Here is a 16,754-nt window from a genome sequence, read left to right as displayed (position 1 = left end):
TGGCCTTAAAGTGGTTTTTGGGTGGGCCTCTGGTGTAAGGTTTTTGGGTGGGGCCCTGGTCTAAGGTTTTTGGGTGGGGCCCTGGTCTAAGGTTTTTGGATGGGCCACTGGTCTAAGGTTTTTGGGTGAGCCCCTGGTGTAAGGTTTTTGGGTGGGCCCCTGGTCTATAGTTTTTGGGTGGGGGCCCTGGTGTAAGGTTTTTGGGTGAGCCCCTGGTATAAGGTTTTTGGGTGGGCCCCTGGTCTATAGTTTTTGGGTGGGGGCCCTGGTGTAAGGTTTTTGGGTGGGCCCCTGGTCTAGAGTTTTTGGGTGGGGGCCCTGGTGTAAGGTTTTTGAGTGGGCCCCATGGTCTAAGGGGTTTTTGGGTGGGGCCCTGGTGTAAGGTTTATGGGTGGGCCCTGGTGTCCCAGTAGGACACTGTCTGACAGAAAGATATGGGAATATTTGCCTCAGTAAATTGGGATGGAAAGTTAAACAAAACACTTAAAACCAGATTAACTAAAGCTCCGTGTTTCCAAAAAAATAAAATGTGAAGTATTCCTAATCCTAAATGCAACTGCTACGAGAAGTCAAACACAAATACACAGGACAAGTCCAACCAGATATCTGTTTATTTTAGTTTCATTACCACTGAAATATTCTCACCAGGAGGGCTAAGCCATCATATCCGTGGCAAGTTTGTCAAAATGACATTTTTTTCATTACAAAATATCTGTTTTGGGGTGGCGTTCCCCTTTAAGAATCACTGACAACATGGGGGGACTTCGTAACTTAGCAACGGCGCCATCTTGCCACCGCGCAGTTAACGGTGTTTCTGGAACATCTGGACGCCTTCCACGTCACGCCTCCATCCCTCCTCACCCATTGGACGAACGCTGCTCGGAGCTGATTGGCTGGGTTGGAGGTATGCGTCAAGCGCCACGTCTGCAAGCGGCCGTAACAGCGGAGTGAAGTCTGAAGCTCGTAGTGACGGCGGGAGGGAAGCTCGGTACTGTGACTGCTGCTGGGGCAGGAAGCTCTGTGTACTGGTATGTGATAAACACTGCGGCTTCTATTGCTGTATGTCGTGACACGTGATCTTTATACTGATCTATGTGATGCTCATGTGATGGAGGGACAATTATGTCTCTCTATCTGTCTGTATAACCTTTTATTTACTAACTGCCTTTTATTTTGCTGCTGGAGGGCCAACAATTCCTATTGGACTTGTATAGAATGTCACTAGCGTTTATCCAAAGGCATACAACTCCCTGCACCCTTCAGTACTTTAGTTTGCTGCTGGAGGGCCAACAATTCCAATTGGATTCGTATAGAATGTCAGTAGTGTTTATCCAAAGGCATACAACTCCCTGCACCCTTCAGTACTTTAGTTCGGGGCTGGAGGGCCAACAATTCCAATTGGATTCGTATAGAATGTCAGTAGTGTTTATCCAAAGGCATACAACTCCCTGCACCCTTCAGTATTTTGGTTTGGGGCTGGAGGGCCAACAATTCCAATTGGATTCGTATAGAATGTCAGTAGCGTTTATCCAAAGGCATACAACTCCCTGCACCCTTCAGTACTTTAGTTTGCTGCTGGAGGGCCAACAATTCCTATTGGACTTGTATAGAATGTCACTAGCGTTTATCCAAAGTCATACAACTCCCTGCACCCTTCAGTACTTTAGTTTGCTGCTGGAGGGCCAACAATTCCTATTGGATTTGTATAGAATGTCAGTAGTGTTTATCCGAAGGCATACAACTCCTTGCACCCTTCTGCTCTTCAGTACAGCAAAGCATGCTGGGAATTTTAGACCTGCATCCAGTGAGATGATTCATCCCCTTGCAATTTGAGGAAAGTCACTGGAGAATTCGAGAATACAGAGCCCAAAATCTGGTCATTCCCAACTTCTACACAAGTCAATCACATTGCATGCTGGGTATTGTAGTCTTACATTAAACTTGGCAGTCGGCAAAAAAGTACAAAAACTACATTACCCAACATGCACTGGGAGATGCAGGCTTGGCACATTAGGGCAAACACTTTCCAAAGTAAAACCCAGTTGAAGGCCCAAATCTGTACTTCCAAAACCAGCCTGGACTGTAAATTAGTAGCCCAATTTGGCAACCTGGCAACCCTGATTAAAAGCAGTGGCAGTAGAGCTGAATATATTCACCGCACTGTCAGTTCTGACTCCTGAAACCATTTGGAAGAAGCCTGTTGATTTAAACGGGGTACAGAGCCGGCTACGTTGTTTCCAGAAAACCGCAGAATCAGAAATGCACGGGTTTATAAATAACTTTAAGATCATTAAAAAAATAGAAGAATAAATAAAAAATCCTGGTGGGGGGGATTAAATAACTAAATAAAGGGCCTACTGGTGCAAAAAAAAACTCAAATGTATGTATCACAATAAATGATTGAGATCCAAGCTTTGGCCATGAAAGGGTTATTGATGTACAGCTGTTTGGAGGGGTTACTGGGAGTTGTAGTTTAACAACTACAATGAATCTCTGACCTGTGTCTCTCCATTGTGTTCCCTGCAACTGGTCCATGATCTGTTGTTACAATGTACCACTTTATAGCGAGATATTGTGTTTTCGAACAGTTGTATCTCCCAACTAAACTAGATGGGGATTCTGGGAGTTGTAGTTCTGCAGCAGTTGAAGTGGGACAGTTTTACAAGTTTCCAGGAGGCGGATTCCTTGCCCCCAAAACAATGACCAGGTCCTAGGGCTCTGTCTGTATGAAAGGGTTAATTGTTCATGGGGGGGGGGGTGGCAATGATCCCAGGGGCACTTTTAGCTGCTGCTCCTTCTCTTTGGGCCTAAAACAATTGCCCTCATGGGCTCCTCTGTCATCACCAGTCACTTTACTGGGAAACTGAAGCTAATTTAGCCAGTGGCTTTAACAGTCTCTGAGCTTTTCTAATGTACAGACGAGTCCCTGTCCCACAGAACATCCATCTAAATCTTGTACTGAAATTACTTAAAGGAGAACTAAACTCATCTTGTATGCACAGGTCCTCTGCTCCAGCCAGACTCCCCCAAAAGACCCCTCTCCAGCCAGACTCCCCCAAAAGACCCCTCTCCAGCCAGACTCCCCCAAAAGACCCCGCTCCAGCCAGACTCCCCCAAAAGACCCCTCTCCAGCCAGACTTCCCCCAAAAGACCCCGCTCCAGCCAGACTTCCCCCAAAAGGCCCCGCTCCAGCCTGACTTCCCCCAAAAGGCCCCGCTCCAGCCAGACTCCCCCAAAAGACCCCTCTCCAGCCAGACTCCCCCAAAAGACCCCGCTCCAGCCAGACTCCCCCAAAAGACCCCTCTCCAGCCAGACTTCCCCCAAAAGACCCCGCTCCAGCCAGACTTCCCCCAAAAGGCCCCGCTCCAGCCTGACTTCCCCCAAAAGGCCCCGCTCCAGCCAGACTTTCCCAAAAGACCCCGCTCCAGCCAGACTCCCCCAAAAGACCCCTCTCCAGCCAGACTCCCCCAAAAGACCCCGCTCCAGCCAGACTTCCCCCAAAAGACCCCGCTCCAGCCAGACTTCCCCCAAAAGACCCCGCTCCAGCCAGACTTCCCCCAAAAGGCCCCGCTCCAGCCAGACTTCCCCCAAAAGGCCCCACTCCAGCCAGACTTCCCCCAAAAGGCCCCGCTCCCTTTTACCTGAGTGGAAAAGTCATGGCTACCCAGTGGGGTTCCCCGCTGCTGCGTTGATTGTAGCACTTGTCCCTGGCTTTCTGGTGGCAGTTGCCAAACGGGAATATGCCAACCACAGCATGCCCTTGTTTGGCAGACAGGAAGTGATGCGGCTAGACATGGCGACCACCAATCCTGCCCTACAGCTGTACCTTTTCCGGTCAGGTACAGGGGAGAAAATCCGTTAGTCGGTATCTGGTTAGGGCAGTGGATCTTTGCAATGACCCTGTGCAGCAGCCATGTGCTCACATGATGGGTTTAGTTTGCCTTTAACCTGGCCTGAAGCTCTAGCTCATCCTGCAGATGAAACGTGGGATTAACTGAAATCCTGTAAATTTCTGCAAATTGAAAGGTGAGGCACTGAGACCGATTTAACTCTGTGGCAACTGTTGCACTCAATTGGGGGACAGACGTCATTTTTATTGGGTTCGCTCAGTCCCGTTGGGGTTGACACTGTCTCCTATAGTAACATGGAGGTGTCTGACCTGTGGCCCCAAAGCTATTGTCGGTGCAACTCATACTTGTGCCCGTATCCTTGTTAATTTCCTCCGCACTAAAAGGCCAAGATCCCCGGCACTGTCCTGCCCTGTTTTGGGTTTGTGTATTAGTAATGAGATAATCTGTGCCACGTCACTGCTGGGAGCGACTCCTGTGCTCTTACACAAGCCTTGTCCCTGCACCCTCTCCTCACCCTCGTCTCACCCTCTCCACCCTGTGATTTTTTGGCTAAATGTTCTTCTGTATATTACAGCCATCCTGATGCCTAATAGATACACTCCGTTCCAAAAATACAGCCTGCCATCCCAAGGGGAAGCATTTGGGGAGGGAGAACTGTAATTCTAGCTTCCAGGAATGTTTATTTTGTGATTAACCCATGCTTGCCTGACTTTATACTAAGTCACACGCTCACAAAAGGTTTTTATGGCTTTTTCTTTTAAAAGTGTAGGAGAAATGGTTCTGTTGCAGTCTCAACATTTTAGTATGATATCGAGTGTGATGCAACTGTTGCACGTACTGCTGTGACTGCAGGCCTTTTAGTTGGCACAGTGTCTGGTGGCTACAGTTGCCATCACTGACTTGTCCGACCTTTGTATCCAGCTCACTTATTTGCTTCTATTCAGCACCTTTAACAATTAAATTTTACACATTATGTGGTAAAAGCTAAATAGATAATATTTAAGGTTAATATAAAAAAAAAAGTGTTTTTTTTTTTTTTTGCACCGGGACTAGTAACAAGCATCCAGCAGTCATTGTTTAATGCAGATGGGGGTAGTTCACCTTTAAATTTAATGATGCAAGTAATGATATTCTGAGACACTTTGCAGTTGGTCTTCATTGTGGATTTTGAATAATACCATTTATTTTCTTCAGCCACTCTCTAGCTTGGAATTTCAGCAGCGCTCTGGTTGCTAGGGATTTAATTTACCCTAGCTGCCCCCATGGCTACACAGCAGCTTGTTTATATAAACTATAGTAGTACTTATCTGTTATCTACTGTGTATCCTGTGCTTGAATGGCTGCCCCCATGGCTACACAGCAGCTTGTTTATATAAACTATAGTGGTACTTATCTGTTATCTACTGTGTATCCTGTGCTTGAATGGCTGCCCCCATGGCTACACAGCAGCTTGTTTATATAAACTATAGTAGTACTTATCTGTTATCTACTGTGTATCCTGTGCTTGAATGGCTGCCCCCATGGCTACACAGCAGCTTGTTTATATAAACTATAGTAGTACTTATCTGTTATCTACTGTGTATCCTGTGCTTGAATGGCTGCCCTCATGGCTACACAGCAGCTTGTTTATAGAAACTATAGTAGTACTTATCTGTTATCTACTGTGTATCCTGTGCTTGAATGGCTGCCCCCATGGCTACACAGCAGCTTGTTTATATAAACTATAGTAGTACTTATCTGTTATCTACTGTGTATCCTGTGCTTGAATGGCTGCCCCCATGGCTACACAGCAGCTTGTTTATATAAACTATAGTAGTACTTATCTGTTATCTACTGTGTATCCTGTGCTTGAATGGCTGCCCCCATGGCTACACAGCAGCTTGTTTATATAAACTATAGTAGTACTTATCTGTTATCTACTGTGTATCCTGTGCTTGAATGGCTGCCCTCATGGCTACACAGCAGCTTGTTTATAGAAACTATAGTAGTACTTATCTGTTATCTACTGTGTATCCTGTGCTTGAATGGCTGCCCCCATGGCTACACAGCAGCTTGTTTATATAAACTATAGTAGTACTTATCTGTTATCTACTGTGTATCCTGTGCTTGAATGGCTGCCCCCATGGCTACACAGCAGATTGTTTATATAAACTATAGTAGTACTTATCTGTTATCTACTGCGTATCCTGTGCTTGAATGGCTGCCCCCATGGCTACACAGCAGCTTGTTTATATAAACTATAGTAGTACTTTGAAGCAAACACACCAGTTTTTTCATTACTTTAAAAATCAAGTCCAACACCCCCATAATAGCTCTCTGCACCCTGAAGATGAGGACTTGGTGTTCTTTGTTACAGAAGGTCCCGTTATTTGTAAAATCTGAGGTCCAGCCTCAATGCCCCAGCTCTGTAGCTAATAGAACTCATACCTGTATGGGGTGGGGTGGACAATATGTATCACTCCTTAAATGGCTTGTTCACCTTTTTAGTAAGAATAGAGAGGAATATTCTAAGACTATTTGCAATTGGTTTTCATTTTTTTATTATTTGGGATTTTTGAGCTTTTTATTCAGCAGCTCTCCAGTTTGCAGTGTGGTTACTAGGGTCCAAATTCCCCTAGCAACCATGCATTGATTTGAATAAGAGACTGGAATATGAATAGGAGAGGCCTGAATAGAAAGAGGAGTAATAAAAAGTAGCAATAACAATACATTTGTAGCCTTACAGAGCATTTGTATTTTTTAGATGGGGTCATTTGAAAGTTGGAAAAAGTGAAAAGAAGAAGGCAAATAACTAAACTATAAAATATACATAATGGAGACCATTTGCAAAGTTGCTAGGAATTGGGCACTTTATAACATACTAAAAGTTACCTCAAAGGTGAACCATCCCTTTAATAACACAACAACAAAGTGACAGCTGGGACCTCGCAAAATGACACCCATGAACGCATGGCCAATCAAGTAGCAGAATTCAATTTGCATTTGGAGGGTATGAAGTGTTGGCCAGTGAGCTAGCAGTAGGTACTTGCCTCCCCTTGGTGCCCTCGAAAACACTCTTTCCCTCACGCTCTCTTGCTCTCTCTCACACTCTCTCTTTCCATCTCACTCTCTCTCACACTCTCCCTCTCACACTCTCCCTCTCACACTCTCTCTTTCTCTCACACTCTCGCTCTCTCTTACACTCTCGCTCTCTCTTACACTCTCGCTCTCTCTTACACTCTCGCTCTCTCTTACACTCTCGCTCTCTCTTACACTCTCGCTCTCTCTCACACTCTCGCTAACTCTCACACTCTCTCTCTCACACTTTCTCTTTCTTTCTTTCTTTCTTTCTTTCTTTCTTTCTTTCTTTCTTTCTTTCTTTCTTTCTTTCTTTCTTTCTTTCTTTCTTTCTTTCTTTCTCTCACACTCTCACTCTCTCTCACACTCGCTCATTCTCTCACACTCTCTCTTTCCCTCTCTCTTTCTCTCACACTCTATCTTTCCCTCTCACTCTCTCACACTCGCTCATTCTCTCACTCTCTCTCTTTCCCTCTCTCTCTCTCACACTCTTTCTTTCACACTCTCTCTTTCCCTCTCACGCTCTCTCTCACCCTCTCGCTCTCTCACCCTCTCGCTCTCTCTCGCCCTCTCGCTCTCTCTCGCCCTCTCGCTCTCTCTCGCCCTCTCGCTCTCTCTCGCCCTCTCGCTCTCTCTCGCCCTCTCGCTCTCTCTCGCCCTCTCGCTCTCTCTCGCTCTCTCTCGCCCTCTCGCTCTCTCTCTCGCCCTCTCTCGCTCGCTCTCTCTCGCTCGCCCTCGCTCTCTCTCGCCCGCTCTCGCTCGCCCTCGCTCTCTCTCGCCCGCTCTCGCTCGCCCTCTCTCGCTCTCGCCCGCTCTCGCTCGCTCTCTCTCAGGTTTGTTCCATGCCAAAGGCTGGTGTAGCCCATGACTAAGTGAAATGTGCAGGGCCAATGGAGATACTGTTCCTTTTTTTATGAATCTACAATAAATGTTCCATTTTTAATCATTTTTATTTTTGGTGGCCCTTGTGCAGTGCCTGATACCCCTCTTTTTGTACTTTTTGTATTATCAGGGGACTGCAGTTATTTACACTGTGACACTCTATACTGCCATGTGAATGTGCCACACCATGATTATTGGCTTTGTCTTGTGCCTCCCTTCTATGCATTACCCTCAAAATAAACCGCCATCTTTATTTCACTCACCCTGCTGAAACGATCTATACAGTGTATCTCTATGGGGGTCATTTATAAACTTCGCGCAGGGCAGATTGGTTCGCAAAGTGAATATATTTGCCCTGCGCATGGTTATATTTATAAAGCTGAATAAGAGGGTGCATACAGAATTGCAAATTTTTTATTCACAATGCGAATATCTAAAGGGGCTTTATAAATATGTCACAATTCGCAAATTGCGAATCTTTATGCGCACACTCTGCGACTCAATTACGCCACAACTTTGGTGGCGGATAAAATATTCGCAAAACAGTTTTGCAAACTGCGAATTTAACGCTATTTTCGCGCACAACAACCTCTCACATTGGGTGCGCTCGCGCAAACTACTGTCTCATTTGCGCGCCATTTGCGAAAATTTATTCACACTGCGAATTCGCAAAAACCGGAAAGACGGGCAGAGCAGTGCAATATATTAACGCTCAGCAAAAAACATGCGCAATACAACCATTTGCGAAAAATATGCGCTGCGCGAACTTTATAAATGACCCCCTATGTGTATCTCTATATCTATACAGTGTATCTCTATATCTATACAGTGTATCTCTATGTGTATCTCTATCTATACAGTGTATATCTATACATTGTATCTATATGTGTATTTATTCAGTGTATCTATATATTAACCCTGTGTGTGTTGCTTGATATTTCCCCAGACATAATGAGTGAGACGGAGAAGATTGAAGAGGCCGCCCCCCCGTACCTGTGTGAGGAGCCCCCAGAGGGTAACTGCCTTTCTACTCACTGGGGAACTTGCTGTATTGTATCTGCACCTGCTTTTATTCAGTTGGGAATTGGGGCACCATATGTTGTCTATAAAGCGCTGCCTGTTGCTTATCTGTGATGTGACATACTTACAGGAGCGCAGTACCCAGCACAGTTTGTATTTCATACTTTATATAGTGTAACGGCTCACATCCATCCCATTATCAATTACCAGTTTAGTCTTTATCTGTCACATTAATAAAGGAAATGTCACTGGTGAGTAGTATGTGATGACTTTGGGGTACTCTGTTACTATAGTAGTTGCATCACTTGCAGTTACAGCCCCTAAAGCCCCTACCTACTACTCTCCCCCCCCACATAATTTGTTTCCCCTGAAAGTGCCACTTTGCTCACATATGGGAGCAGCATAAGTGCAGCGGAGCTCATGGACAACATCTTGCAGCTCTCCGGTCTTCAGGTCCTCTTTCTTCCCTTCAGTAATTTCCAGAACTTTTGGCACATGCGCGGTTGCTATGAACTGGAACACTGCTCCAACTGTGCATGCGCCAATACAGCGCTCACTTACAGAAGAAGAACAGAGATCTGCCGGGTGGTGCCCATGAGCTCCGATGCGCTTACTCTGCAGCAAAGTGTTAGGGGCACTTTCAGGGGTAACGAACTATGTGGGGCGGGGGAAATCAGGGAGGAGGGACTATTCTAGGGTAGTAGGTAGGAGCTTTGCTTATTTGGGGGGGTTATTTCTCCTTTAAAACACTTTAATTTTTTTGGTGTAACTGTTCCTTTAAGTTCAGCCGAAGCTAGATACATAGGATATTTGTTTTTTTTTTGTTTTTTTTTTTTCTTTCAATATTTTTTTTCCAAAGAATATGTGACATTCATTCTATTGGTAGAAACTAACAGCAGGATTGTGCCTTCTACACCACCAGCGTTAAAGGAGAATTCAACCCGTAACAAAAAAAAACAAAAAACCCTACCCTTCATAGATCCTCCCCCCGAGCCTACCTGGTATGCCGGGCAAATGCCCCTTATATTTTACTTACCCCTCGGTGCAGAGTCTGTCCTCGGGAGTTCATGGCAGCCATCTTCTTTTCTTCGTTAAACTTTGGAAGCAGGCGGCCGTTTTCAACGCATGTGCAGTTGGAGTAATATTCCATCCCGAACAACTGCTCATGCACCGAAAGTCACGAATATTTCCGAAAGTCACGAAAAATGTCACTAAAATGTCTTTTTCGGTGATTTCCAGCGCATGCGCAGTTGTTCGCGACCGAAATATTACTCCAAATGCACATGTGCCGAAAGTCACATAAATGTCCGAAAGTCACGGAAAACGCCATGAAATTTCTGGAAATTTTCATGACTATTGGCGCAGTTGCAGTCCCAAACAACTGCACATGTGCCGAAAGTCACAAAAATTTGTGAAATTTTTGTGGCATTTTTCGTGACTTTGAGGAGTTTTCGTGGCTTTCAGCTCATGCGCATTTGTTCAGAACTGGAATATTACTCCAACTACGCATGCGCCGAAAGTCACAAAAATGAAGAAAATTTTTCAGAAAATGTTGTGATGTTTTTTCGTGACTTTTGGTGCATGCGCAGTTGGAGTAATATCCTGTCTTGAACAAATGCGCATGCGCCAAAAGTTTCCAAAAAGTTTTCAGAAATTTCGTGACATTTTTCGTGACTTTCGGTGCATGCGCAGTTGATCGAGATGGAATATTACTCCAACTGCGCATGTGTCAAAAACGACAGTCTGCTTCCGAAGTTTAACAAAGAAAAAAAGATGGTGGCCGTGTACTCCCGAGGACAGAATCTGCACAGAGGGGTAAGTAAAAAGTTAGGGGCCTTTGCCCCGGGTACGAGGTAGGCTGGGGGGGAGGAGGGAGGGGGGTGTAACTAGGGTAGGGTTTTTTTATATTACGGGTTGAATTCTCCTTTAAGGGAACAGTTCAGTGTAAAAATAAAAAATGGGTAAATAGGCTGTGCAAAATAAAAAATGTTTCTAATATAGTTAGTTAGCCAAAAATGTAATGTATAAAGGCTGGAGTGAGTGGATGTGTAACATAATAGCCAGAACACTACTTCCTGCTTTTCAGCTCTCTAACTCTGAGTTAGTCAGTGACTATAAGGGGGGCCACATGGGACATAACTGTTCGGTGAGTTTGCAATTGATCCTCAGCATTCAGCTCAGATTCAAAAGCAACAGTTATGACCCATGTGGCCCCCCTCAAGTCACTGATTGGTTCCTGCCTGGTAACCAATCAGTGGAGAGCTGAAAAGCAGGAAGTAGTGTTCTGGCTATTATGTTACACATCCACTCACTCCAGCCTTTATACATTACATTTTTGCCTAGCTAACTATATTAGATACATTTTTTATTTTGCATAGCTTGTCTATTTACCCAGTTTTTTTTTTTATTTTATACTGAACTGTTCCATTGCTGCCTATGAGCACAAGCCAATACAGAGTCGTGGGGGCACAATAAGTAGAAATAAAGTATCAGGGCAACAGGGACCTGAACTGAGAGTCCAGAGAGGGACATAGAGCTGCGATACTTCCCAGTGTATCCGCTCAACACCCTCCTTAGTCCTTTAATCACCTGAGTAATGAGTGTGACTGCAGCGAGTTCAACCTGCTGAGCAAGTTCTCCCTTTTTTTAAATAACCTATTCATGGACAACATTTATCTATATAATTATCTTCTTCTGTGCACCCACTTACCTACAGTACAGTACACTACTTAAAGGAACAGTAACACCAACAAATAAAAGTGTATTAAAATATAATGTAGTGCTGCCCTGCATTGGTACAGCTGGTGTGTTTGCTTCAGAAACTCTACTATAGTTTATATAAACAAGCTGCTGTGTAGCCATGGGGGCAGCCATTCAAGCACAGGATACACAGTAGATAACAGATAAGTACTACTATAGTTTATATAAACAAGCTGCTGTGTAGCCATGGGGGCAGCCATTCAAGCACAGGATACACAGTAGATAACAGATAAGTACTACTATAGTTTATATAAACAAGCTGCTGTGTAGCTATGGGGGCAGCCATTCAAGCACAGGATACACAGTAGATAACAGATAAGTACTACTATAGTTTATATAAGCAAGCTGCTGTGTAGCCATGGGGGCAGCCATTCAAGCACAGGATACACAGTAGATAACAGATAAGTACTACTATAGTTTATATAAACAAGCTGCTGTGTAGCCAAGGGGGCAGCCATTCAAGCACAGGATACACAGTAGATAACAGATAAGTACTACTATAGTTTATATAAACAAGCTGCTGTGTAGCCATGGGGGCAGCCATTCAAGCACAGGATACACAGTAGATAACAGATAAACTCTGTTGTATACAATGGGATTCTTCAGAACTTATCTGTTATCTACTTTCTGTTTTTGCAGCTCTGTTCTCTGGAGTGTCATGTGGGGGTACCCTGGCCATTACACTGTAGGGAAATAATGATTTAATAACCTCCTCATTTTGTTAACATGATGTAGATTCGCTAATGTTCTTCTGTCTGACCCATAAGGAGCCGTCAAAGACCACCCTCAGCAGCAGCCCGGCATGATTTCCCGTGTAACCGGCGGAATATTCAGCCTGACCAGAGGGGCTGTTGGCGCCACAATCGGAGGCGTGGCTTGGATTGGAGGGAAGAGTTTTGAAGTGACCAAAACTGCCGTGACGTCGGTGCCCAGTATAGGCGTCGGCATCGTCAAAGGAGGCGTGTCTGTAGTGACCGGGAGCGTGGCGGCTGTGGGATCTGCTGTGTCCAATAAAGTGTCAGGAAAAAAGAAGGACAAGTCCGACTGAGCCAAGAACTCTTTATTGAGAGATTATAAAAGGTGTGACTGGGCATCCGCCACACAAACGAGCCACCGCCGCAGCCATTTTTTATTCTTTCATTTTTTTTTTGTTTTCCAGGTCAGGTTGCGGCGGTGCTTGTGAGCTAGCCAATGGCGTCGCAGCAGGCGTGTCCTCAGACTATGGCGGCTCATTGAAACTGCAATGCAAACGTTACATTTATGACTCCCAAACCCATTTACGAATGTTCAGCTGCCCCACCCCGGGTCGACGGTGAGGTTGTCGCTAGCGTAGAGCAGAATAGGCCGCCGCCCGCTTTCTACATCATCACCGGAGACGCAGGGAAAAAAAAAACTCCAATCAATGCAATGGAAGGACCCTGGAGCTGCATTTTTGTATTTTTTACTTGTCCAAGATTTCACCCCTTTAAGTCCCCGCCTCCACCTTGAGACATACAAAAAAAAAATAATAATGTTCATATTTATGTTTATTATACAATAAAATGAAGCTTGGTTTTTTTTTTTTTTTTTGCAATAGATATCAATATTGTCTCATTATGGGGTTCCAATTATTTTCTTTATTTATGTTAGTTTGCCCTTTATTCGTTTGCTCTAGGACAGGTCGTTCCTCTGCTCTGGGGCCAACTCACAACTCCCGGCCGAGGGAAGCTGGGAATTGTAGTTCAACACCAGCCTATTATGTTTTAGCCTATATTCTATCCATTGAGTCTGAACATCTTAGTGTCTTGTACATTAGCAGGTTCCTATTTGCAGGTAAATTTCTGATGTCGTTCTCTGATACTATGTATAATGCTTTAAAGGGCAAGTAACACCCAGAACAAGAATAGTCTAGATTTACTTGTAGAAGGCTGCAGCTGGCAAGCTTCTATCCGCTTTGCCTTTACCATTCAAAATATGTTATGTCATTCAGGCTGCTGACTGGTTGCTAAGGCAAGTGCAGCCCTAACAACCAAATAAGAGATACAAGTCAGGAGCTGCAAATAGCAATATATGTGATAAAGTCTGGGAGGGCATTATTCCCCCCTATACATGGGTCGAGAGTAGTGATGGGACAATTTATTTGACAGGTGCAAATTTCTGCGTTTCGCTGCCGGTGTCATATATATTTTTTTTTTTTAGAAAGCTCCCGTTGACTTTAAAGCGCATCAAATTGACGCCTGTGTCAAAATTAGCATTTCGCAAATTTTTCGCCATTTAGCGGGAAATTCACGCATTTTCTGGCGAAGCAAAACGGGAAAAATTCCCCCATCATTAGTCGAGAGTTCCAATGTCTCTCTGCATATAGCGTCTCCCAGATTAAATAACTGTACAATGTACCAAGGCAAATCCAATCAAAAAATATACCAACTTTACCATAAATTCATTACTGATAATCAGCAGGTTTAAAGTGGTTTGTAAATGTAATCCCTACTGAAAGCTGCACTCACTGCTGCTTCTGACTATTGACACCCTGTAGCAGAAGTCGACTCTTCTCCAGCCAAGATTCTACTTCCCACAATCCCTGCAGGCCATTTGTTTATCCGCTACATTGTTACAATATCCAGAACCAGCAGTGCCAAGAGCAGATATTGCAACTGCATTTCCAGAGACCTTTAAGACTATCAATAATGTGTAATGATTGTGTACTGGACAGTTGCTTCATTAGAGTAAATTGATTCTTTTAGGCTTACAATCTATTCAGCTATTTTTATTCTGGGCTTTATTTAACCTTGGATATTCCATCTGTATGCAAGAGGTTGACTTTATTTCCCCTTTAGGGCAGAGAGACACGATGCGATTCAGGGAGATTAGTCGCCCGGAGACAAATCTCGTCTTCTTCGGGACGACTAATCTACCCCGAAATGCCTTCCCACCGGCTAGAATGTAAATCACCGGCGGGATGGCTGTCGGATAGTTTCGTTTTCCAAAGTCGCCCATCCCGCCGACGATTTACATTCTTGCCGCAGGGGAGGCAGTTCGGGGAGATTAGTCTCCCTGAAGAAGAGATTTGTAGCCTGGCGACTAATCTCCCGAATCTGAGTTTGTGTCTCTGCCCTTGAGCTTCTTGTTTTATGAGACCGTAACCCCCTTACTTTGTATGCGTTTGGCTCCCTTTACTTCTTTTATCAGAATATTTGTGTTTGTCTCATAGTAAATAAGCAGAGCCTCAATGTGCCGAGACTTCAGATATAGTCGACCAATCGAACTGTGAATTGTGCTGTGACTTTTTTTTTGTGCCTGAATAGATTTAATAAAATATCTCTTCTGTAAATCGCATTCTATTTTACTAGCCTTGTTGACAAAGTGATCGATATTCAATTTTAGGTCCAAAAACCAATGTTTTGGGGTTTTTTTTTTGTTTATACAGGTATGGGATCAGTTATCCAGAAACCCGTCATCCAGAAAGCTCCGAATTATGGAAAGGCCATCTCCCATAGACTCCATTATAATCAAATAATTCTAATTTTTAAAAATGATTTCCCTTGTACCTGATCCCAACTAATATATAATTAATCATTATTGGAAGCCAAACCAGCCTATTGGGTTTATTTAATGTTTATCTGATTTTCCAGTAGACTTAAGGTATGAAGATCCAAATTACAGAAAGATCCGTTATCTGGAAAACCCCAGGTCCAGAGCTTTCTGGATAACAGGTCCCATACCTGTAATAAAACAGTCGCTTGTACTTGATCCCAACTAAGATATAATTAATCCTTATTGGAAGCAAAACCAGCCTATTGGATTTATTTAAAGGGATACTGTCATGGGAAAAAATGTTTTTTCCAAAATGAATTAGTTAATAGTGCTGCTCCGGAAGAATTCTGCACTGAAATCCATTTCTCAAAAGAGCAAACAGATTTTTTTATATTCAATTTTGAAATCTGACATGGGGCTAGACATTTTGTCAATTTCCCAGCTGCCCCAAGTCATGTGACTTGTGCTCTGATAAACTTCATTCTCTCTTTACTGGTGTACTGCAAGTTAGAGTGATATCACCCCCTCCCTGTTCCCCCCAGCAGCCAAACAAAAGAACAATGGGAAGGTAACCAGATAGCAGCTCCCTAACACAAGATAACAGCTGCCTGGTAGATCTAAGAACAACACTCAATAGTAAAAACCCATGTCCCACTGAGACACATTCAGTTACATTGAGATGGAAAAACAGCAGCCTGCCAGAAAGCATTTCTCTCCTAAAGTGCAGGCACAAGTCACATGACCAGGGGCAGCTGGGAAATTGACAATATGTCTAGCCCCATGTCAGATTTCAAAATTGAATATAAAAAAATCTGTTTGCTCTTTTGAGAAATGGATTTCAGTGCAGAATTCTGCTGGAGTAGCACTATTAACTGATTCATTTTGAAAAAAACATGTTTTCCGATGACAGGATCCCTTTAATGTTTAAATGATTATACAGTAGACTTAAGGTATGAAGATCCAAATTACGGAGGATCCCGTTGTCCAAAAAGCTCCGAGTTATGGAAAGATCATCTCCCATAGATTCCATTTTATCCAAATAATCCAAATTCTTAAAAATAATAATTTTCTGTGTAATAATAAAACAGTATCTTGTACTTGATCCCAACTAAGATATAATTAATCCTTATTGGAAGCAAAACCAGCCTATTGGGTTTATTTCATGTTTATATGATTTTCTAGTAGCCTTAAGGTATGAAGATCCAAATTACAGAAAGATCCGTTATCTGGAAAACCCCATGTCCAGAGGTTTCTGGATAACAGGTCCCATGCCTGTAATAAAACAGTAGCTTTTACTTGATCCCAACTAAGATATAATTTATCCTTATTGGAAGCAAAACCAGCCTATTGGCTTTATTTAATGTTTACATGATTTTCTAGTAGACTTAAGGTATGAAGAAATTATGGAGATATCAGTTAGACCCCAGGTCCCAAGCATTCTGGAAAACAGGTCCCATACCCGTACTAGTGATTGAGAAGCACCCTACTGGACACACACATGGTGGTGGTTGGAATACTTGCTGAGCTTCCCAAAGTTCTAACAATTAAACCCCAGGAGTTAATACTTTGCATTAAAGGGTTAGTTAACCTTTAATGTACCCTAAACTATCGCTATAGTTGGTAAGTGGAAGCAATTCAGCAGCTCTATATAGATTATTACAAACAAAATTA

The 16,754-nt window shown here is 43.6% G+C and overlaps 1 protein-coding gene across 1 annotated transcript; it reads left to right on the top strand.

The window, feature by feature from the left end:
* The first annotated feature begins 952 nt into the window (after positions 1-952).
* On the top strand, positions 953-14,885 carry tmem263.S (transmembrane protein 263 S homeolog). Its single transcript, NM_001095070.1, is given in 3 exon segments — positions 953-1,028; positions 8,737-8,805; positions 12,338-14,885. Coding segments are annotated over 2 exon segments (345 nt in total). The 5' UTR covers positions 953-1,028; positions 8,737-8,741; the 3' UTR covers positions 12,619-14,885.
* The last annotated feature ends 1,869 nt before the right edge of the window (positions 14,886-16,754 follow it).

Source organism: Xenopus laevis, chromosome 3S, assembly GCF_017654675.1.
Source record: "Xenopus laevis strain J_2021 chromosome 3S, Xenopus_laevis_v10.1, whole genome shotgun sequence".
Lineage (NCBI taxonomy): Eukaryota > Metazoa > Chordata > Amphibia > Anura > Pipidae > Xenopus > Xenopus laevis.
This window is presented reverse-complemented; position numbering and strand designations above follow the sequence as displayed.